A 22,317-nucleotide genomic window follows, 5' to 3' on the forward strand; every position below is an offset into this window, starting at 1 on the left:
ATCTCAGAAGTGCTGATTTAGTATAGTTTTGTCTTTTTTAATCACAATTAGTAAGAGGGGGGACCTGATCCTAGATCAGCGCTCCTACTCTGAGATGCGTTGTGAATACCGGCCCAAAGGTTTTCATTTTCCTTTTTAGAATATGTCTCGAGACATTTTTATATCTTCAAGTGGGCCTGCTAACAGAGAAAGCCCTTTGGCTATTCAGAAAATGATTTATTTAACTGCTTCTGAAATGCTCGAGGCCGGTTACTATCTGGTCCTCATCAAAGTGTTACAATCTGATGCTTGATAATTGACAAAGCTTTGTGCAAGGTTTCCCTCATTCTAGAATATCATGGAGCTTATTGGGCCTCTAAATAACAAGTTGAAGCTGTTTCACACATTAATGAAGCCCAAACTTATCGACGTGAGTGTGTTTGTCCCAACATTGAGGTTCAGAAACACATATCTGTAGCTAGATTGATCTGTTGTTTTTGGAACATGGTGTGTCTGTCTCAGCTGGCAGCATCACAGGGTGCAAGCAGTCATTACCGTGAGGTAATGTATCTCTGTGGCTACTCTGTTCACTTCCTATAGCTAGCAGGGGGGCTTCATAGCTCAGGTCCTTGGGGATCACAGCCCTGCTGGTTTTTGGTTAAACGGTAAAGACTTATTTCAGGAACGACGCGTTCGGTAGGGCATCATGTTCTGATACAGAGGGAGGAATCATGCCAGCTCTTCATGATATTTGTAGATCTGCGATGTTTAGCTTGTTACACCCTGTTTAGCAGAGTGCATGTTTTGTGCTCTCTAGCAAATCAGTAACATCAATAGATCAATTGCCCCAGAGAATTCAATCCAAATCATTGCCCTTGTTCTGAAATCCACACTAGCATATCACTTAGAATACAACACTTTATTCTAAGTGGTAGGCAGCCAATGCTGCTCGTATGGACATTGGACAAAAGACTTTGTGAGTCGGGCCACCCTACAGCCTGCCCTGGATCTTCCCGGTGTCCTCTCCGTTGCCACCTGTTCTGTCATCCCGAGCCACACCGCACGGGCTCCGTTAGCGTCTGCCGACCCCAGACTATTGGCCAACCTGATGGGATTAGAGCTCTGATGAAAGGAGACAGTAGGGGAGCACTGTGTGCCTCCTATGAATAATTATATTTTATTTCAGCGCCTGGCCTTTCAACAGAGCCAAAGTTACCTGGGAGCTGCTGTCTCCCTCTATCTAGCTGCTTCTGTTGCAGTAAATGGCTAGCCTAGTAAGCTAAGGGTTTGGGAAGAGGGCCACACAACACTAATGGCTAGCCATTGTCTCAAATATATTTTGCGCAGTGAGGCCACAGATGTAGGCCTATAGTTTCAGGCAGCACTGCCATTAGAATTTTTGGCAGCGTTTTACAATCTGGCATGAAAAAAAGTAAACGTGAGAAGCGTGTCGGCCGATCGAATGCATGAACAGGCCTATATTATTTTTCTAAAAACATTTTTTTTGGAAAGGAACTCAGTCCGGCTGTAAGAGGGCGCGGGATGTTCCCCAATGCTGGAAGGGGGGGGGGCCCTGAGTGAAAAAGTTTGGGAACTCCTCATCTAGCTAATGATTACCCTATTGGGGTAACCAATGCAGATGAGCAACATCATAATTCAGGCATGTAGCCACAATAGGCTACAGGGGATAATGCTTAATGCTAAAATAGCACACCTGCCTGATAATATGGATGATATACAGGCCCTGAAGCTATTGCTTTCCATCTATGTTATTGGGCTAATTTCTGGAGGGGAATATTACATTTGAAACGGTTTAATATGTTAAGGTTATACACTACCGGTCAATTTTTAGAACATCTCCTCATTCAAGGGTTTTTCTTTTTTTTTTACTGTTTTTTACATTGTAGAATAATAGTGAAGTCATCACGACTATGAAATAAGACATATGGTAGTAATCTAATTATATTTTATATTTGAGATTCTTCAAATAGCCACCCTTTGCCTTGATGACAGCTGCACACTCTTGGCATTATCTCAACCACCTTCACCTGGAATGCTTTTTCAACAGTCTTGAAGGAGTTCCCACATATGCTGAGCACTTGTTTGCTGCTTTTCCACTTGTTGGCTGGTCCGACTCATCCCAAACCATCTCAATTTGGTTAAGGTCGGGGAGATTGTGGAGGCCTCTCTTTTTGATGGGAGGCATTATACCATTCTCCTTGTATGACTGGTGGAGAAGAGTCAGGTGTGTTTTTTTTTCTCTACTGATGCTGAAAGACAAATTTCAGATACAAATAGCTAGCTAGCTAAACAATGAACCATAATCCCAATCAATCCATAGAGTACTAGCAATACAAACTTATTGTCATAGCTTGCTAAAGTTAACCAAATAGGCTCAATGTTAGCTAGCTAACATTAGGCTATAACTAGCAAAACAAATGGCTTTCTGAGATAATATTAATACACAGATCATACACGTAATGTTAGCGAGCGAGCCAGCCACCAAATGTCAAGTAGCTAGCTAACAGTAAGCTTTAACTTGCAATGAAAACAACTTTCTAAATTGACTAAATTAGAAACGTATAATGTCTGAATCAACTGTAGTTAGACTCTTACCCGTATACATGGATGAACGCTTTAAGGCAGACTGCAAACCCTTTCATTAAATATGACGACCTGTGTCATTTTGTTTGTACAGCCTGCTTGGCCTATTGTGTCAAGTCACTCTGGTTAACACTGACCGTGTGCAATGCCATAAGAATAATCAGATCTTTCTCCCTCTCTTTCACGGATGCCATGGTTGCCCTTAGTTTGAAGATGTGATCCGCAGACAGGTGTTTTATACAACCGCCTTCTGTGTTCTCTTTTCGACTCCCTCTGCATTTGTAATCAAACGCCAGAATTGTATTAATCTCCTTATCATACTCTGCTTCTACCTGACATTCCACTGATTTCAATATTTAACAACTTTATTTGTATTTCCAGATGGCATACAAGTTTGTTGTTAAGGCAAATGAAAGCTCAAATGTTCGAGAAGGCATTTCTGCCAAAAAAAAACACATTTTGATAAAAAAAAATACAAATAAATGTTAAAATGCCACTCCTGTAAAGTCGTGAATAGCTGAGTGAAAGATTCAGTTTTGGAAGCGCTGTGCACAGTCATAAAAATTGGTCTAATTTGCTTGAAACAAAAGTCTACTGAAGTGAGACTTTGTCCTTGTGTTTCTTGGCTATTTACATTGTTTTATTCACATTAGAGGTCGACAGATTAATCGGCCGATTTAATTAGGGCCTATTTCAAGTTTTCATAACAATCTGTAATCAGCATTTTTGAACAACGATTGTGGTCGATATTTATTTTTAACCTTTATTTAACTAGACAAGTCAGTTAAGAACACATTCTTATTTTCAATGACGGCCTAGGAACGGTGGGTTAATTACCTTGTTCAGGGACAGAACGACAGATTTTTACCTTGTCAGCTCCGGGATTCGATCAACCTTCCGGTTAGAGTCCAACACTCTAACCACCTGCCTTAGATTGCACTCCACGAGGAGCCGGCGTGGCAGGCTGACTACCTGTTACGCGAGTGCAGCAAGAAACCAAGGTAAGTTGCTAGCTAGCATTAAACTTATCTTAACATAATCACTAGTTAACTACACATGGTTGATGATATTACTAGTTTATTTAGCATGTCCTGCATTGCATATAATCGGTGCGGTGCCTGTTCATTTCTCTTCGAATCACAGCCTACTTCGCCAAAAGCGTGATGATGTAACAAGCGCTTTCGCGAAAAAAGCACTGTCGTTGCACCAATGTGTACCTAACCATAAACATCAATGCCTTTCTTTAAAATCAATACACAAGTATATATTTTTAAACTTGCATATCTAGTTAATATTGCCTGCTAACATGAATTTCTTTTAACTAGGAAAATTGTGTCACTTCTCTTGCGTTCCGTGCAAGCAGTCAGGGTATATGCAATGCAGCTGTTTGGGCCGCCTGGCTCGTTGCGAACTGTGTGAAGACCATTTATTCCTAACAAAGACCGTAATTAATTTGCCATAATTGTACATAATTATGACATAACATTGAAGGTTGTACAATATAACAGCAGTATTTAGACTTAGGGATGCCACCCGTTAGATAAAATATGGAACGGTTCTGTATTTCACTGAAAGAATAAATGTTTTTGAAATTATAGTTTCCGGATTTGACCATATTAATGACATAAGGCTTGTATTTCTGTGTTATTATGTTATAATTAAGTCTATGATTTGATATTTGATAGAGCAGTCTGACTGAGCGGTGGTAGGCAGCAGCAGGCTCATAAGCATTCTTTCAAACAGCATCTTCGCTGTGCTTCAAGCATTGTGCTGTTTATGGCTTCAAGCTTATCGACTCTCGAGATTAGGCTGGTGAAAGGGTTCACCAAACTAATATTTGAAAATAAACATGATTTTACTGCAAAATGCACACTTTAAGAATACTACTGGAGTGAATACAAAATGTTATGTTTGGGGCAAATCCAATACAACACATTACAGAGTACCACTCTTCATAGTGGTGGCTGCATGATGTTATGGGTATGCTTGTAATCGTTAAGGATTGGGGAGTTTTTCAGGATAAAAAAGAAACGGAATGGATCTAAGCACAGGCAAAATCCAAGAGGGAAACCTGGTTCCGTCTGCTTTCCACCAGACATTAACTCACCTTTCAGCAGGACAATAAACTAAAACACATGGCCAAATCTACTCTGGAGTTGCTTACCAAGAAGATAGTGAATGTTGCTGAGTTACAGTTTTGACATAAATCTGCCTGGAAATGTATGACTACTGTTGGCTACTACTCCCCCCAAACGCAGCAGCCCCACCCCCAAACTACTTCCAGCTGCTATGACTAGGCCAAAGTCATTAATCATCGAATGAGTTTGTAGCTAAAAATTTCCTGACAGTAGATTTCCCGACAGTAGTTTTTTAAAGGATCGGACCCTTTTTCTTTAAATTTTTGCCTAAACTGACATACCTAAATCTAACTGCCTGTAGCTCAGGACCTGAAGCCTGGATATGCATATTCTTGATACTGTTTGAAAGGCAACACTTTGAAGTTTGTGGAAATGTGAAATTAATGTAGGAGAATATGACACATTAGATCTGGTAAAAGATAATACAAAGAAAAAAAACATGCGTTTTTTTGGGAGGGTTTTGTTCCATCATCTTTGAAATGCAAGAGAGAGGCCACAATGTATTATTCCAGTATAGGCTCAATTTAGATTTTGGTCAATAAATGGCAACAGTGTATGTGCAAAGCTATAGACTGATCCAATGAACCATTGCATTTCTGTTCGAAATGTTGTATCAAGTCTGCACAAATGTGCCTAATTGGTTTATTAATACAGTAATACAACTTTGCACTTGCCTCCAACAATAGCATGGCATTTGTCACTGTAATAGCTACTGTAAATTGTTATTGTTACTTACAACATCATGCTAATCACATTAGCGCATCAACCATCCCACGGGAGGGACACTGATCTTGTAAAGGTTAAAATAAGTCCCCCTGAGTTTGTTTCTGACCCAAGATGGTAGGCTTGGCCTAAGAAGTCTTTTAAATAGAAGCTAAATATAATAGTTTTTTCCCCCCTCCCCAGTCGCTCACAAAGAAGTAGTTGGATTGGCCTCGGTTTCCTCCCCGAAGCAAGTTTGGTTTACCATGGTAATGTGTTATGGTAGCCCCCTGACCTTGGCCTAGCTGTGACGACAGTAGGTCAATGCTACTCCCACAATAAATATACATATATACACACACATTTTTTTGTAATGCATAAACATTACCTTTTTGAGCTAGTGTGGTGGGAAAAGAAACAATAGTCAGTGCATACTGCATAATGCCCTTCATATCCAATTACTAGCAACCTTGGTTTGAGGGTATGTGTATCCCCTAGGAGTTTGTGCAGAAACCTGAGGAGCCTGACTGAACAGACCATGGATGTAACTAGCTTCCTTAGCTGGCCTGAGGAGGAGGAGGAGGAGGATGATGATGGAATAACACGTACATGTATCCCCACAGTGTGAAGGACACCTAGGCTTAAGGCTGCCTGTCTACGTCCTAAATTAAGCCCTATTTCCCCCCATGTAGTGCACTACTTCTGACTAGCCCTGTGAATACATATGCTGCAATAGAGTGGAGCGATATGGACAAACATCCATATCACAATAAATTGGCTGAATTATCATGATACCGATATGTTGAACGATAAATGTATAACTTTAATGTGGATCAGTTATTTCTTTACATTACCCGTACAAATGCTACTACTACTTTGCATGTTGTAGCCGTCAATTGTCCCATTGTATAAAGTGTCCTTTATTTCATTTCAAACTTTCCGTTTCTCTAGTGTAGATTACATGTCGTAACTCTCCATATTAGCGGCCTTATTACAAATGTTCCATTTCTCTAGTGTAGGCTTGCTTATCATCGCTCTCGTCTCTCCCCTTCCATTTCTCTAGTGTAGGCTTGCTTATCATCGCTCTCGTCTCTCCCCTTCCATTTCTCTAGAGTAGGCTTGCTTATCATCGCTCTCGTCTCTCCCCTTCCATTTCTCTCTCCCTCAACACATTGCTTTCACTAAGAGGCTTATGAAGGTCTTATGGTTAGCGAGAGTTTTCGGGTGCCTTACGAAATAGCCTCACCTCTTGGCTGAAGATGATGGGCAAGAAGGATTGCCATTTCACGCGATAGCGAAACGTCCTGTTTTTCTCCATCCTTGAGTGGGCAGGTATACAGTTTTTTTTTTTTTTTTTTTTCCTAAACTGTATCACTGAAATATTTACAAGTCCCAACTCCTCGTACCTCTACTAAAGTTGACTTGCGGTATGGTTTTGTGTCATGGAAAGTTTTTTGGGGGGGGCTGGTAGTCCTAAGGGTAACCTGCCCACTCATTCAGTTTCTTGTAGCCAAGCTATCGGCATAATAGTATTCTCGTGAAAATCATTACACAGTAGACCTTACAGGTTTGAACATAGACAGAGACAACATAAAATACAATTTAGCTTTCTTTAGGATGTTTAACAGAAATTGAAGTAGGCTTAACTCTGAAGAGAGACTGGGTTGGGTTATATTTCCCTGTGGAGACAATGTGATTATTCACCATTTTCACTTCATGCTGACTGCATCTTTTTTTTGCATGAGAATCTTCTTAGCAGCAGGGATTTGTCAGCTTTGATACATTTTGTTTGTCTCTCTCCGTTTAGTTCTTGGCACACGTTTCAGGGCGCAGTTCTAGCTCCTGCTGTTTAATCGAAACAAACCTGAATCAAAGTGGTCCCATTTTATAGCAGGTTGTTTGTAACGCATTGCAGCAAGGACAGAAGGTTGTCTATAGTGTGTGTTTGTGTGGTGTGCACATGGTTTTTGGATGCAGATGGCAGAGACATAAGGGTTATCCATGAGTTCATCTGACTTTACGTAAGTAGGAAAAGGGCTTAGTTGTCAAAATCTCGGACTATCCCTTTAACAGCTCATCTTGGCAAAGTGTGGCGCTGTGCAAAATGAATATAGGGGAAACATTGGATGGCTATAGCTACAGTAGCTAACACCCGCCTTGGAATGCACATGTAAATACTCCTCCTTTTGCTTCTAGAACTGCAGTGTTTTCTGACTCTTGAGTGCCTCTTAACAGCCTTATCTCTCCTCCTCTCTTACAGAATGCAGCTTGGCAAGTCAACCCGGTGGGAGTGACTGATGAAGATGGGCCAAAAAAGTAGAGTCCACTGGTGAGGAGTGGTGAAGAGTCCAAACAGAACCATAGCGGCTAAACTACCCCGAGCGCCACCATGCCCCGCCTCCCCTTCTGAACTCTCCTGCCAATCCGACTCCACCCCCTGTCCCTCACACACAGACACAGTCACTCTTGCCAGTCGAGCTGCGGGCCGCGCTCGCCATGGCCTCGGCCTACCTGTGGAAGCTGTCGTCCCAGAAGCTGGGCTTTTTCCTGGTGAGCTTTGGCTTCATCTGGGGCATGATGCTGCTCCACTTCACCATCCAGCAGCGGGCCACGCACGAGAGCAGCACCATGCTGCGACAGCAGATCCTGGAGCTCAGCAAGCGCTACATCAAGGCCCTGGCCGAGGAGAACCAGAGTGTCATGGACGGGCCCTACGTGGGAACCATGACGGCCTATGGTGAGTACCGAGCACTGCGCAAGCAGTGTTCTCCGTCCTCTCTTCAAAATAGAATGACTCCACTTTGCAAAGCGGTGGTTGTGAGAACTCTGAATTTGCTCAATGGTACACTGGGAATGTTCCATTCATTCACTTGGAATGTTTTATTGAATGGAATTCTGATTTGCCAGTTGGTAGTGCTGCAATATTTGATCAACCTCAGTTAGAGAACACACTGTTATTGAATAAGGACAGGCTGAATTGACTTACTATGTAGGCTAAGTAGAAATGCCTTTTTAAAGTCAAAATAGCTAGCCCTATACATCCTCTGACATACAGATCATACAAAATGCATAATGTAGGCTGTTTATAAGCGTTTTATATTTTAATTGTATCGTGGTTGTAATGCAACAATAGACAACGGGGAAGACAAGAAAGAGGAAGAGAGAGAAAAATGTACATTTTGTCTACAGTAGGGTGCTGCCTCATTGGATAGAGGAAAGTAAAGTATTAGGGGGCTAGCCAGCCAGTAACTTGACTTGCGCAAACAGAGGTGAGTGATACGCTGATGCAGCTGCTTTCCGCCATAACCTATTAATGCCCCGCAAACAGCCGTCAATAAGTTATTCACGCCGTTAATAGACCCGTTTGGGTCAATGAGAGGCTTCCTTAGAAACATGACATTGGAATTGATTACGCTGAACACATTCTAATGGACGGCGAAAAACCAGAGGATGCTGGAAAATGACCAGGCAACCAACCAACCGTCACTGGTCCCGGAAAGTAGCTCTCTGAAAAGGCCACGCCTAATATGATTGGTCTTAAGACTCTTTTAGCCTGTAAAAATTCAATATACCGGCGTTTGTCAGGCAGGAAGCCTCCCGCCTATCTCAGAAACACTGAGTAGGCCTATCAACCTCCGTTCTTCTGCCACAGTCTGCTAATCGCCAGACCTCAAAGAGTACTGACTGGCTGACTGGTGAACACGGAGCATTTAGCTGCTCCTTGTTCCCCTTAGGGTCTGTGTTAAAACATTGATGCAGAGTGTTAAAGCATCTGCCTTGGTGAAACCCTTGGTCGTACAGATCCGGTACGCGTCCCAAATGACATCCTATCCCCTACTTACTATGGGCCCTGTCAAAAGTAGTGCACTAAATTAGGAGTAGGATGCCATTTGTGACGCAACCGAGAAGTCTGTTGTTCTAGCAGCCCAGTGCTCTCCGACCTGTTTTTAAATGACCTGGAGGAGGGTGTTGAAAGAAATCCTAAGCTTTTATCCCAGACCGGTATAATGATATCAGCTCAATGTAATGGGCTAATTGCTTAATCGTGTCATTAATTATCTCCAGAAAAGCATGAAATTAGTTGTTGCTGCAAACACTATTATTCGGGAGGCAATGAGACAAAAGATCTGTGATATGGTCTCTTCAGAACAGATTCATAATATTCTGTCAATTGCCTGAACTTTAATTCAAATGAATAAACTTCATTAATGCACCAATTGGAGTAAATGTTTATATGATGTAATAATGTAATAATGTACAGTATATAACAGATTTTTTTTTAAATCCAGCTGTAATGAACTAAAACATTACATTGGACAAGGCAGTCTTTCCCTAGTTTGATTTTCCAGGCGGGTGCAAAAGCTCCCAAAGCAACATCCACGCCCCCTGGCATCGAAAATGCAAATGGAAAGCAGTAGAAGCCAAAACCCTGTTTTGGCAACAAAGCTAGCCGTTGAAACCAGTGGCAGATATATGCATTGGTAGGGAAAACATTCATATTGAGTCAGAAGATGTTGTTTGGGCCATTGTGTCCTGTCTTGACCTAGGTCTAAATAACTAGTCTGGAACCAGTTTATAATGGACTGGATGAAACCAGTTTCCCTGTTTTTTTTGTTTCTCTCTCATTTGAACATGTCTCAATCTTAATGTACTTCTTGAGACTGGAACACTGTTTACTCTCTGCCATAGAAACATAATGATACGGTCTAGGAAGCCTTTTAAAAAAAATGCTTTTGATTAAATAAAAGTACTAAGGGGAAAAATTGCCTCATGCTGCAGTATTTGTACACTCTCTGCAGATCTAGGATTCATCTCGATATGACATTAACGCATTTAAGGGGAATTATGGCTTCCTCTCTGCTCTCAGTAAATTACCCATAAAATCTGAGTGCACGTTAATTAAATATTGTATCAAGACTGAATCGGTCTGGTGGTTTATGTGGTGCACTGAACATTGTTTATTAGTTTGAGTAGATTGAAATTTAGACTGAAAAGAGAAGCATTGAACTAAACAATTCCAGCCAACCTTTTTCCACGCTTTCCTTTTGTGAGAAGAGGTTATAAAGTTTATAAATATCTGGATTGACGAAAACCCATCTTTCATAAAGCATGTTGATGAGTAAGTTAAGAAATTAAGAATGAAAAGGAGCTTATTTTATAGGAATAGGTCATGCCTTTCATTAAGTAGCAGAAAACAAATGATTTAGTCGACATTCATACCGGTTATAGACTATGGCGTTATTGTATATCTGAATGCAGCTGCCACTGTATTGAAGCTATTAGACGCAGTTTATCATAGCGAACTACACTTTATTACAGGCGATAGGTTCAGTACACATCACTGTATTCTGTATCAGAAAGTACAGTAGGTTGGTCCTCTTTGAAGTCAAGTAGATCAATGGATTTTACTTGTTTTGTTTGTAACGCCCTCCTGCATAAACTTCTACCATACCTTACTTCATTGTTAACTTAGACGTACAAGATATCAGATCAGAGCCGGTCTCAGGGATGGCTAACTCTATCCCGTCCATCTCCACTGAGTTAGGCCAATCTGCTTGAACTTTTTTTTGCACCTTACTTGTGGAATGATCTCCAAGGCTCTCTAAAAATTTAATGAATTTGTGCCTCTTGGGCGATTGAGGCTGATTGAGGACCTTTTTTTACTGAAGAATGTGTTTTCAATGATTTATGTTTTGCTTTTTGTGTATATCGATGTGTATACAGGGCTTATCTGGTAAAGAGACCTTGATCTCAGCATGACTTCTTGTTTAAAAAGAAAGGTTAAATAAATAAGAGAGTGCAAGAGACGCCTTCTGTAATAGACTGGAATGATGGTCAAATTATGAGGAAGCTGCACTAACTGCATAACTGAACATAGCTTTGGGACACAACATCGGGAATGTGTGTATTGGTTGGACTCCCTGAGTTGTGCATTGTTCTGGTGGGTGGCCATGAAAAATAACAATTTTATTTATTTTTTATTTCACCTTTATTTAACCAGGTAGGCCAGTTGAGAACAAATTCTCATTTACAACTGTGACCTGGACAAGATAAAGCAAAGCAGTGCGACAACAACTGGGGTTACACATAAACAAACATACAGTCAATAGCACAATAGAAAAATCTATGTACAGTCTGTGCAAATGTAGAAGAGTAGGGAGGTAAGGCAATAAATAGGCCATAGAGGTGAAATAATTACAATTTAGCATTAACACTGGAGTGATAGATGTGCAGATGATGATGCACAGGTAGAGATATTGGGTGTAAGAGGGTAAGTAATAATATGGGGATGAGGTAGTTGTGTGTGCTATTTGCAGATTGGCTGTGTACAGCTACAGTGATCGGTAAGCTGCTCTGACAGCTGATGCTTAAAGTTAGAGAGGGATATATAAGACTCCAGCTTCAGTGATTTTTGCAATTGGTTCCAGTCATTGGCAGCAGAGAACTGGAAGGAAAGGCGGCCAAAGGAAGTGTTGGCTTTGGGGATTACCAGTGAAATATACCTGCTGGAGCGGTTGCTACGGGTGGGTGTTGCTATGGTGACCAGTGAGCTGAGATAAGGTGGGGCTTTACCAAGCAAGGACTTATAGATGACCTGGAGCCAGTGGGTTTGGCGGCGACAAATGTAGCGAGGGTCAGCCAACGAGAGCATACAGGTCGCAGTGGTGGGTAGTATATGGGGCTTTGGTGACAAAACGGATGGCACTGTGATAGACTACATCCAATTTGTTGAGTAGAGTGTTGGAGGCTATTTTGTAAATGACATCGCCGAAGTCAAGGATCGGTAGGATGGTCAGGCTTTGTTCAGAAGTAGGAAGCCGATTCCAGATTCAATTTTGGATTGGAGATGCTTAATGTGAGTCTGGAAGGAGAGTATACAGTCTAGCCAGACACCTAGGTATTTGTAGTTGTCCACATATTCTACGTCAGAACCGTCCAGAGTAGTGATGCTAGTCGGACGGGAATGTGCGGGCAGCGATCGGTTGAAAAGCATGCACTTAGTTTTACTAGCGTTTAAAAGCAGTTGGAGGCCATGGAAGGAGTGTTGTATGGCATTGAAGCTCGTTTGGAGGTTTGTTAGCACAGTGTCCAAAGAAGGGCCAGATGTGTACAGAGCGACATCATTGATGTATACAGAGAAAAGAGTCGGCCCGAGAAGTGAACCCTGTGGCACCCCCATAGAGACTGCCAGAGGTCCGGACAACAGGCCCTCCGATTTGACACACTGAGAAGTAGTAGTCGAGGACCATAACCCAGTATAGCTGGCTTTAGCCCAAAAAAACAACAAAAGCATATTTATAATCTCTAGGAACTCTTACTTACCAGACATAAAGTGCAGTTCAGATATGTATTTGATAGCGAGGGACACATTTCACTTTGTGTATGGTAAGTAGAGTTCCTCGAGATTATAAAAACATTACATCACATGTGGTTACTTGGCAATGGTGATATAGTATCTGTAAGGTCACTATAATTACAACATGCGTGCATTTCTTACATCTGCCATCAGCTCACATCAGTGTTGTGGGATTTGTGCATGTGGACTGTGATGTGATACTGTGTAATATCACTAAGGCCACGAGCGAGCACACAGCTGCATAGAAATATGGATTAGTCTCCCCGTCTGTCAGTCCGACTCTAAGCAAATGAAAATCTCTGTGGATTTGTACACCACATATATGAAAATGATGGGAAAGTCATTTTTAGTGCATTGTCTCCAATATAATGTATTTTCTTTGGAAGTGTTGCTTTCATCCGAGTCTTTGTAATATAATTTTTTCCCCCCACCTAGTTTCAAAATACTGTACAGAATGTTTAAAACTCTCATGTTGATTTTTATGGAGCTCCCATCTATGAATTTTGAGCAGTTACATTTCCCAAGCCCCATCTCTGTTCACCAAACAAAGTGACAGGGTCAGGCTGTTGAAATTACAGATTGTGTCTTTAAATAAAAAAAAGTTTTAAAAATTAAGTTGTTGTTGACCTACTTTGTTAACTGAACCAAGTTTATTAAACACCTGGGCTGGTTCCCCATTTTACAACCATGCAAATTAGTCTGAATTTGAATTGTATTTATTAACCTATAATGGTTTGCTTGGTCTGCTGTTGTCTGTTCTGTCTACTCACTCGGTGTGTTTAGGCTGCAATCATTCAAACGGGGAACTCGTTTTGTAGGTCGGTCTCTTGAAAGACGAAGCTTGGCTGACAATGAGGGTCACTGAAGTAATGAGCACACAGGTTGGCACCTCATTCCCTTTTACGGTGCACTTCATGTGACCAGAATCCTAACGGCCCTGGTCAAAAGTAGTGCCCTGTATAGGGAATAGGGGGCCATTTTAGGACAGAGTCACAGTTTAACTCCATGCTCATCATGTACCATGCATCGGCTCATTGTAGACGTTTGCTGCGGACATGAATGAGGACATGACTCGGCTAACACAGTTGACATCTGTAAAGTGCCGTGACTGCAATCTACGCTTTGCTCGCTCCCTATGGGTACCTCCTGTGCAGAACGGACGCGTCAGGCTTTCGCATGCATATTTCAACTCTCATGTTTCATTTTGAAACGTTTTTGCTTAGGGAACGAAGACCGAGTCAAGTTATATTTTCTTTAGCAGACAGGTGGTAACGATGAATGGGGAGTTGGGGACTATAAAACAGTAAAATCACAGCCTTACGTCAATCCACTTCTGTAACAGTAGCTTTTAATAAAGGTGGGTGTCTAGAAAAGGATCTGAACCAAAGAACTTGAATAATTAACTAAGGTATCACCCATACTACCACCACTGTCTTTTAAATCAATGTATCTATGTAATGGTAGTATTTTGTTTTTTTTTACCACAGTTTGGCCCAAAACCCAATTCTGATTGTTCTGATGCTGTGAATTGTACTTTGCTTTTCAGACAGTAAGTTTATCTATCGCATGGATTTAGCCCACCTATGTTTTCACACCTATTACACCAATTTGCCACTTGAATGCAGGCTGTCCACACACCGCCCCGAGGCATGCATTTCAATTTCCCCCTGTTTTAATCTGGCTTAATTCGTTACAATGTTCCGTGCCTGTTGGAAAGACACAATATTTCATTTGTTAACACAACCTCGCTGTGCTTTGGGCACTCATTGCAAACATGCAGAGGAATGTTTATTGGCTGCCACCTGTAAAACATTAATTAGCTACACATACATACAGATGCCATGTGGGGAGATGGCCTACTCTACCTTGTCCAGGTTTGGGAGAGATGGATGGAGTGTGTTTGGTGTTTGGACCTGGGGCAGTGTATTTGGACCTGGGGCAGTGTGTTTGGACCTGGGGCAGTGTGTTTGGTGTTTGGACCTGGAGCAGTGTGTTTGGACATGGGGCAGTGTGTTTGGACCTGGGCTGTGTGTTTGGGCCTGGGGCAGTGTGTTTGGACCTGGGGCAGTGTGTTTGGTGTTTGGACCTGGGACAGTGTGTTTGGACCTGGGGCAGTGTGTTTGGTGTTTGGACCTGGGGCAGTGTGTTTGGTGTTTGGACCTGGGACAGTGTGTTTGGTGTGTGGACCTGGGACAGTGTGTTTGGACCGGGGGCAGTGTGTTTCTTTCTCTCTGTCTGTGTTGATGGAGGCTAGGCTGGGCGGTTTCTGCTCAGCGCATTGTGTTTTCTGAGGACACAATCTATTGTGTGCAATTATGTTCAGCCTGATGCAGTGGCAGCTCCACTCCAGGGCTCTGTCCCAAATGGTACTCAATTCCCGACATAGTGCACTGCTTTGGACCAGAGTCGTATGGGCCCTTGTCAAAAGTACTACACTATATAGGGAATACGGTGTCATTTGGGACAAAGTCCAACTTTCCAGTTGATTTCTTCCTTGTCTTACGCAGCGGCGCTCCCTCCCGGCATCTGCTTATCTCCTCCCCATGTAGCCGTGCAGAGCAGACAAAACGCTGCAGCTTCCCTCTCTCCCTCGCGCCAACTCTCCTCCCCATCCCTTCCCTCGCTCCCTGACCACGGCGGCGCACACAGGCCTGTTTCCCTCCACACTGTCTTTCTGGCGCGATAGGGAGTGACATATCAAATGCGACACGCAGCCAGAGAAATTGCACCGCAGTCGGCGCGCTGACGTGTGACAGACGGGGTGCGATCGCTGTCTTCACGGCTCCACCACCTCATGGAATGTTAATGAGGTTGACGACATTCCGGAATATTCTTGGTTCGGCGGGAGGAAAGGAGAACATTTCAGGGGCAGAAGGGACATGTCACATTTCATTTTCTTAGTATCTACTAATGACGTGACAAAATGTCTCGCAAGTCAAACTTGATCAACTGTTTTGTGACAAGATCTTCGGTCATTCCAATAAACAATATGTTAAGCATGTTGGATTAAAAAAAGAGTTCTATGCAAACTACTGAAATTGAAACCAATGCCAAAATGTGTGTTGCACTTGCAAGTCAACATCGGTCAACCGTGAGCTCTTACAACACCACCATGAACAATGATATGTCAATAATCCCCAAAATCTGACAGTTATAACAAATGGATTTGAAGCCACTCAAGTTTGTGTTGCGTGTTATACAGTAGCTTTAGAATCGTTACACTTTATTCAGTTGCTTTGAGCTGTGTAGAGCCATAGAGCCATGGAGGCCCTGGTCAAAAGTAGTACTCCATAGGGAATAGGGTTCCATTAGGGATGCACCCTTGATATCCTCATGGCTGCCGGAGGGTAAATATCAGATTAACACCATTAGGACACTGAAATGCCAAGCCCTGCATACCAAGTCCTGAAATGCTACTGAAACAAACAGAGATGATGTCGTTGTGAATGTCAGCTCACTGTGTCCTTTCTATCCCATCTCACCTCTTATTGGCCCGCTACTGGGCTATGTCCCAATTATCTCTCCTTCCCTCCCAAAATATGCGTTTGTTCACTTCCCTTCACTGATTTGAAAGGAGATGAGTGGTATAAGAAACATGGTGGAGACTCCCGCTAGCCCATGCCTCCAGCAATCAATCCAATGCTCTTAGATTTGTGGGGAATTGTGAACGAGTGCACACTTCAGGAAGGAGACATTATTGGGGACACACCTATTGTGGATTCCAGCTTACTTTAGTGTCTTTTCAATCCCATCGTCCATCCCACCTTCTTTTGGCTAGCTACCGGAGTCGGGAGATGTCGTTAGAAATGCACAGACCTAAATGACGCAGCAAGGTCCTTCTCAGACACCCGCCAGCTCAGTTATACATCTAAATGAGTCCTTTAACGGACAGCATGAAATCCAATGACTTAATGGGGTCGCTGAAATAAGCTGATCCTCTCCCCTCGTTTCATTTTTTTCAGAGGAAAGCCAATAAGAACGGTCCGTCTCGGTATACAAGGCATACTCCGATTACTCACACCATAACGATCTATTGATTAGCCTAGTTATGAAGACAAGAATAGAAAAGCATTTTCTCTGACCGGGACTGTGGAGAGCGACTCACTGGTATTATATCACTATGCGGTAGTTTCCTCCTTGTCCTTCAAAAAGTAAATCTAAAGTTTGAAAATGACTATTCATGAGATCAATTAAAATGATAGGAAAATGAAAGGGAAATATAGAAAACACTATACTGTATATTTTAGCCTCAAGTTAAGTTAGCTGGTTAGCAGTAAGACTGATATGAGGTATCTATGCTTCATGCTATACTGTGTTTCCCTATGCCAGATCTGAAGAAGACCCTGGCGGTGCTCCTGGACAACATCATGGTACGGCTGGGCAAGCTGGAGTCCAAGGTGGAGAACATCTACAACAGCACGGGGGCTAACCTGACCAACGGCACCAGCACGGCCACCCCCAGCGCCTCCAATGCGGAGAAGGTCAACGTGGCAGGTGAGGCTCACTCACTCCCTCACTAGCTTATTTTTTTTCTCCCGAGGATTGGCCGAATCTTCTTTTATTGAAGACATTCAAAAACAAGACATTGCACCTTGAGAATCCCCAGTCCTAGTTCTAGAACATGTCAAAGTAATAAGACATAGGCCAATAGCAGAGGTGTCAAGCTCAATTCCTGGAGTTGCTGAGTGTCTGCGGGTTTTCGCTTCTCCCTTGCACTTGACTGACCAATTTAAGGTAATTTATTAGTTAGGAGCTCACCTGGTTTTCTAGGGCTGGACACACAGTGAAAGAAAATAACAGAAACAAACTAGCAGACACTCAGTTCTCCAGTGAATCTGATGTGAGCTTAGGTGAATAGTGCTATTTATGCTGGTAAGAATAAAGTTGTGCTCTGAGCATTGAAATGTCTCTATTCACCCTAGTTACCCCTCTGTCCTTGTGTGGCGACAGAATATGGTCGGAATTAGATTCTGACGATTGTGTTACAAAGTGAACGTTCTACTCTTGAGAGAGGTAGGCCCATTCCGCTCAGGCTTCAGAACGTTTCTTTAACAAAATGAAGAATGTTTAACTCGGCCTCCTGGCTGTGTTAGGATAATTACATTTTTACAAAGTTTAAATAAGTATACCGCCGCCATCTTGGGCTGTATCAGTGACAGTTCCCTGCTAGCTGTGTCGGGCAGGACACTGTGGTCCTCCTGTACTGCAGCATCTGCCACTTCCTGTGCAGCGGCGATAACGACATACCGCATTAATGGCACACTGATCTCTCAATCCCACCCTTTGTTAACCAATGGAATGCTCTGGCTTCGGACGAGTCAAATGAAAGAGACCATACTGGTTGTCTTGACTTCTAACCTGTTAATAGACACACGTATCATTTGGCCCTGTGGTTTGCCCTAACAGTCTTGAGTTGTCCCTGAGACACCACTCCTCCTCTCCACGTCTGTCCTGTGTGGCAGGCAGCCCTGCCAACCCATTTGCTGCTTTCCCCTGGACCATGTGGTGCTGGGAAGGCAATTACCCAGATAGGATCTGGACAGTGAGGGGATCACATATGTCTTTTGAGAGGCTGCTAGCTATCAAGGTGGAGAACCCAGGGCCCCAGGAAGAGATGTGGTGCTCCCCCTTACCCTGCTGCCACACTGTCTCTGTCAGACAGTTTGTGCCCTGCTCAGCCATGGAGAGATGCCTATGTCCTGACTATCAGACCTAACTACCGCTAATGCACTGCCTAGACAAAATATGCTGCTTTAGTCACTGTAAATATGCACATTTTGGTATAATCATGAAGTAAACATCTTTATCTCCCGAATTCAATTGTCGCAACTAGGTAGCTTTACAAAGTGTTCATTTTAAAGCTACCCCTCTGTTTTTGATTTAAGAGCAAACAGGTTTCCATCTGACAAAATGCGCTACCATGACAATCTCCATTGGGGGTAGCACATCATTAGTGGGTAGGTCAGTTTCTCAGAATACCTCTCTTCGCTACAGCCCAGATGAGCAGGGAGCAAACGAACGTGTCGCGTCTAGCCAGTGTCCGACCCACCTCACAGACGTGTATGGATGTGGCTGAGTCACCACAACCAGTCACAGTCGGAACTCAGAGGGCAACGCCTAGTCCCTTCCTAACTGCTCTCGACTCACCCATTAGCAGCTGTTTGGGAACAAGGTCTTTGACAATGCGTCCTCCATGTAGACTAAATAAAAACAAAATAAAACACTTGTTAGGCTTATCCAATTCTGCAATTGAATGACCTAACCCATGGAGTCATAGGCTTGTCAGACTGTTGGTGGAGGAGGACCCTTAAACGCATTGGAAAGATGTTCCATCGGAGAAACACAAAATTGTGTCAGGTCATGTGACCAGTCTGCGGTGGCCACTCTGCTTCCTTGCAGTGATGAGCAAATGTGAGGTCAGATAAGGAAGTTCATGCGAGTATGCTGTAGTTTCACTCTTTGTTTGCAGGCTAAGTTACACATTGTATTGTGTAGTCCAAAGTCTGTTTTTAGTTTTGTATTCCAAGTCAGTTTTATTTTTGTCTATTTTATGTGGTTGTGGGTGTCAATGAGAACATGGCTTCACTGTCCTTTTGCAGACCTATTTACACATGGTTTGATCTTTGTATGTTTTATAGTGTAGTGGCGATGTTGCATCACTCATTTGATGACAACTTTTAACCAACTGTGGTCTCCGTAAGCCTACTTCTGCATGTCAGACCTCTTAACATCTATCTAGAGTCTTCCCTTGGCTACTTTTTGTTTTCACATACTATAGCTGACTGTCCTGTAGCCCATAGTGCACAAATGTGGTAGGAAGTGGCTTACAAAGAAAAGTAAGACATTTAAATGAAACATTTCCTAGTGTTTCCTTGTTTTGGGGGGCACAGTACTGCTCAGGGCCATTGGTGGTTTGCAGACAGCTGCACAAGTCTCCTTCAGATCCTAACATTTTTCTGTGACAAATAACATTACCCGTAGATAAAAACCCACACAATACATTCTGTCAACCTTCTTGTTTTGTTTTATTATGATAACAATTACCAGTAAGCTAAAGCAGAAAAGCCACATAGCATGAATACCTTTTATGAGTTCCTTTACCAGGATTCTATGCTATGACAATGCTATTCAAGCCTCGTTTTCACAAGTGCTTGTCTTTAGTGTGGATGTCCGTCTGCCATCATCTTTTTCCCTTGTTGGTGGGGAAGCATAGCATAACTACTTCTGTTGTCCTATATTATTACTATGTCTTCCAATCTATACTGAACTAAAATATAAATGCGACATGCAACAATTTCGAAGATTTTACTGAGTTTACAGTTCATATAAGGAAATCAGTCAGTTGAAATAATAAATTAATTAGGCCCACTCCCCCTCAGACGATCCCGCAGGTGAAGAAGCTCGTTGTGGAGGTCCTGGGATGGCGTGGTAACACGTGGTCTGCGGTTATGAGGCCGGTTGGAAGTACTGACAAGTTCTCTAAAATGACATTGGAGGTGGCTTATGGTAGAGAAATTCACATTCAGTTCTCTGGCAATAACACTGGTGGACATTCCTGCAGTCATCATACCAATTGCACTCTCCCTCCAAACTTGAGATATCTGTGGCTCATGAAACAGGACCAACACTTTACATGTTGCGTTTATATTTGTGTTCAGTGTATTTGATTCTATAAGCTCTGAACATCTTCTTACTCCGCGTCACATTAGGGGGCTTGCCGGGCTCAAATGTGAGAGCATTTGACAGGGACAAATCACATTCCCCAACATTTTCAGTAAATATGACAGATTTAGCTAGCAGGCTAGTTTCCATCTGTAGTCACTTGAAGGTCATCTTTAAGAAGTGAATCTGAGCGGTCCTTATCGGGTTGGCCTAAATAGCTGCCTGGGTCTCCTCTCCGTCCAGAGCCACTTGATGTGAGTTCTGAGGGAAAGGCCATCACTCGCCTGGTCTGAGCTTCTGATACCTGGCACATCCACTACACTGTCTGGCTGCCACCATTCAGCTCAGCTGGGCCAGAGACACGGAGGATCACAGAGGCTCTTAACAGCACAAGGATGGCTCAATCTTGATTTTCGATCAGCGGGAGAGGATTGATTCAGCCATACTCAGAACGGCCTTGGTGTGGACATTTTGTCTGTCTGCTTCATGTTGATGCAGCCATTCACTAAGCAGTGTGCGTTAGCTATCGCTCTGCTGAAATGCAATCATGCTGGTAGAGGGAGGAGGGGAAGGGGGGATGTAAGAGGATGAAAAGCCAGGTGCTGGGCTCCTGGGATCTGGCTGGCTCTCTTCTCGTCTCCCCCTAGCTGGCTGCCGTTGATAGGTGTGGATGTAGCTTTTGCCTCGGCCACAAGTTGGGCCTTCTGTGTAATTTGTAACGAGTAGGCTGTTGTTTTTGAGACGGTGCTGGCCGTGAATGCGGACAGAACAGCCCTTTTCCGCCTCAGAATGGCCCATCTCTTTGTCTTCTTAATCTATGTCATTGATTGCTTCAACCCCGTCCTAGGACAGATGACTGCCAACAATGGACGGAGTGCTAAGGTTTCAGTGATGCCACACGGGACAATGACACCGCTGCCTCCCTGTGCACGGTAACCCTAATGCATCACGGCGCAGCTCAGGCAGGATTATAATACCGCTTGCAATTTCATCTTGCAGACTGTTGCTGTCGCAGAGAATGCTTCTCTCTCTGAGGAAGGAATAAGGCACTAAAGTCATACATCATCAGAGTGCACAGCTGAATACTGTATGCTGGAAAACACTCGGTTTGTTAGTTTTGATTCAAACGAAACCGATATAAATTAAATACGAATACCAAAAGTGTTTTTGCATGGATTCCGCGAGGTGGCTGTACTACAGACACCTGTCGTCGACATGGGGAAAGACTCATTGTTATCTTTTCGTAAAAACAACTGGTTTCAGTAATGAGCCGGGCTGGATACTAAGGAGATCCTGAGGGGATTCGATGAGTACCCACAGCTTTACGCTATGGAGGAACAACATACTACATCATGGAAATATCCGACTACCTCACAAAATAACTAGTGCTCTGCTTGGAAACCATGCAACACTGGAGAAGTTGTGTGAGGGGGTAGCAGGGCTGAGGAGTTTGGAGTTTAGGCAGAGTGAAATTCTCACGTCCCAAGGAGAGAACAAGGCACTCACAGCCAAGGTAAAAATCCACAATTCCAACATGGTCTACTCAGGGAAAACAGGGTGATGAAGGAGTCACTACTAGGCATACAAAGTCGTAGCATGCGTGAAAATGTTTTTTTTCTGGGATTCCTGTGGACGCATCCAATAATCCAGAAGGCGCAGTCTGCCTTGAAACTTCCTTTAGAGACTGTAAACAAGGTGGTTTTCCACCGAGTACACAGACTTGGAGCTCGGAGCGACAAGACCAAGGGTCCCCGACCGATCATCGCCAAATTTGAACACTACCAAAAAAAGGAGCTGATCAAAAGCAGGGGAAGGGAGCTTAAAGGGACCAAATTCGGTCTCAATGACCAATTTCCAAGGGAGATAAACGGACGC

At 43.1% G+C, this 22,317-nt stretch overlaps 1 protein-coding gene across 1 annotated transcript in view; it reads left to right on the top strand.

The window, feature by feature from the left end:
* LOC110527561 (alpha-1,6-mannosylglycoprotein 6-beta-N-acetylglucosaminyltransferase A) overlaps positions 1-22,317 on the top strand; it is a 117,138-nt gene that overhangs the window by 11,018 nt on the left and 83,803 nt on the right. The window contains exons 2-3 of the mRNA XM_021608927.3: positions 7,684-8,160; positions 17,110-17,274. Of these exons, the coding sequence (XP_021464602.1) occupies positions 7,920-8,160; positions 17,110-17,274 (406 nt within the window). The 5' untranslated portion in view covers positions 7,684-7,919. The remainder of the gene's footprint in view (positions 1-7,683; positions 8,161-17,109; positions 17,275-22,317) is intronic.

The sequence above is a fragment of the Oncorhynchus mykiss genome, chromosome 7, assembly GCF_057628025.1.
Source record: "Oncorhynchus mykiss isolate SJ-2025 chromosome 7, ASM5762802v1, whole genome shotgun sequence".
Taxonomy (NCBI): Eukaryota; Metazoa; Chordata; class Actinopteri; order Salmoniformes; family Salmonidae; genus Oncorhynchus; species Oncorhynchus mykiss.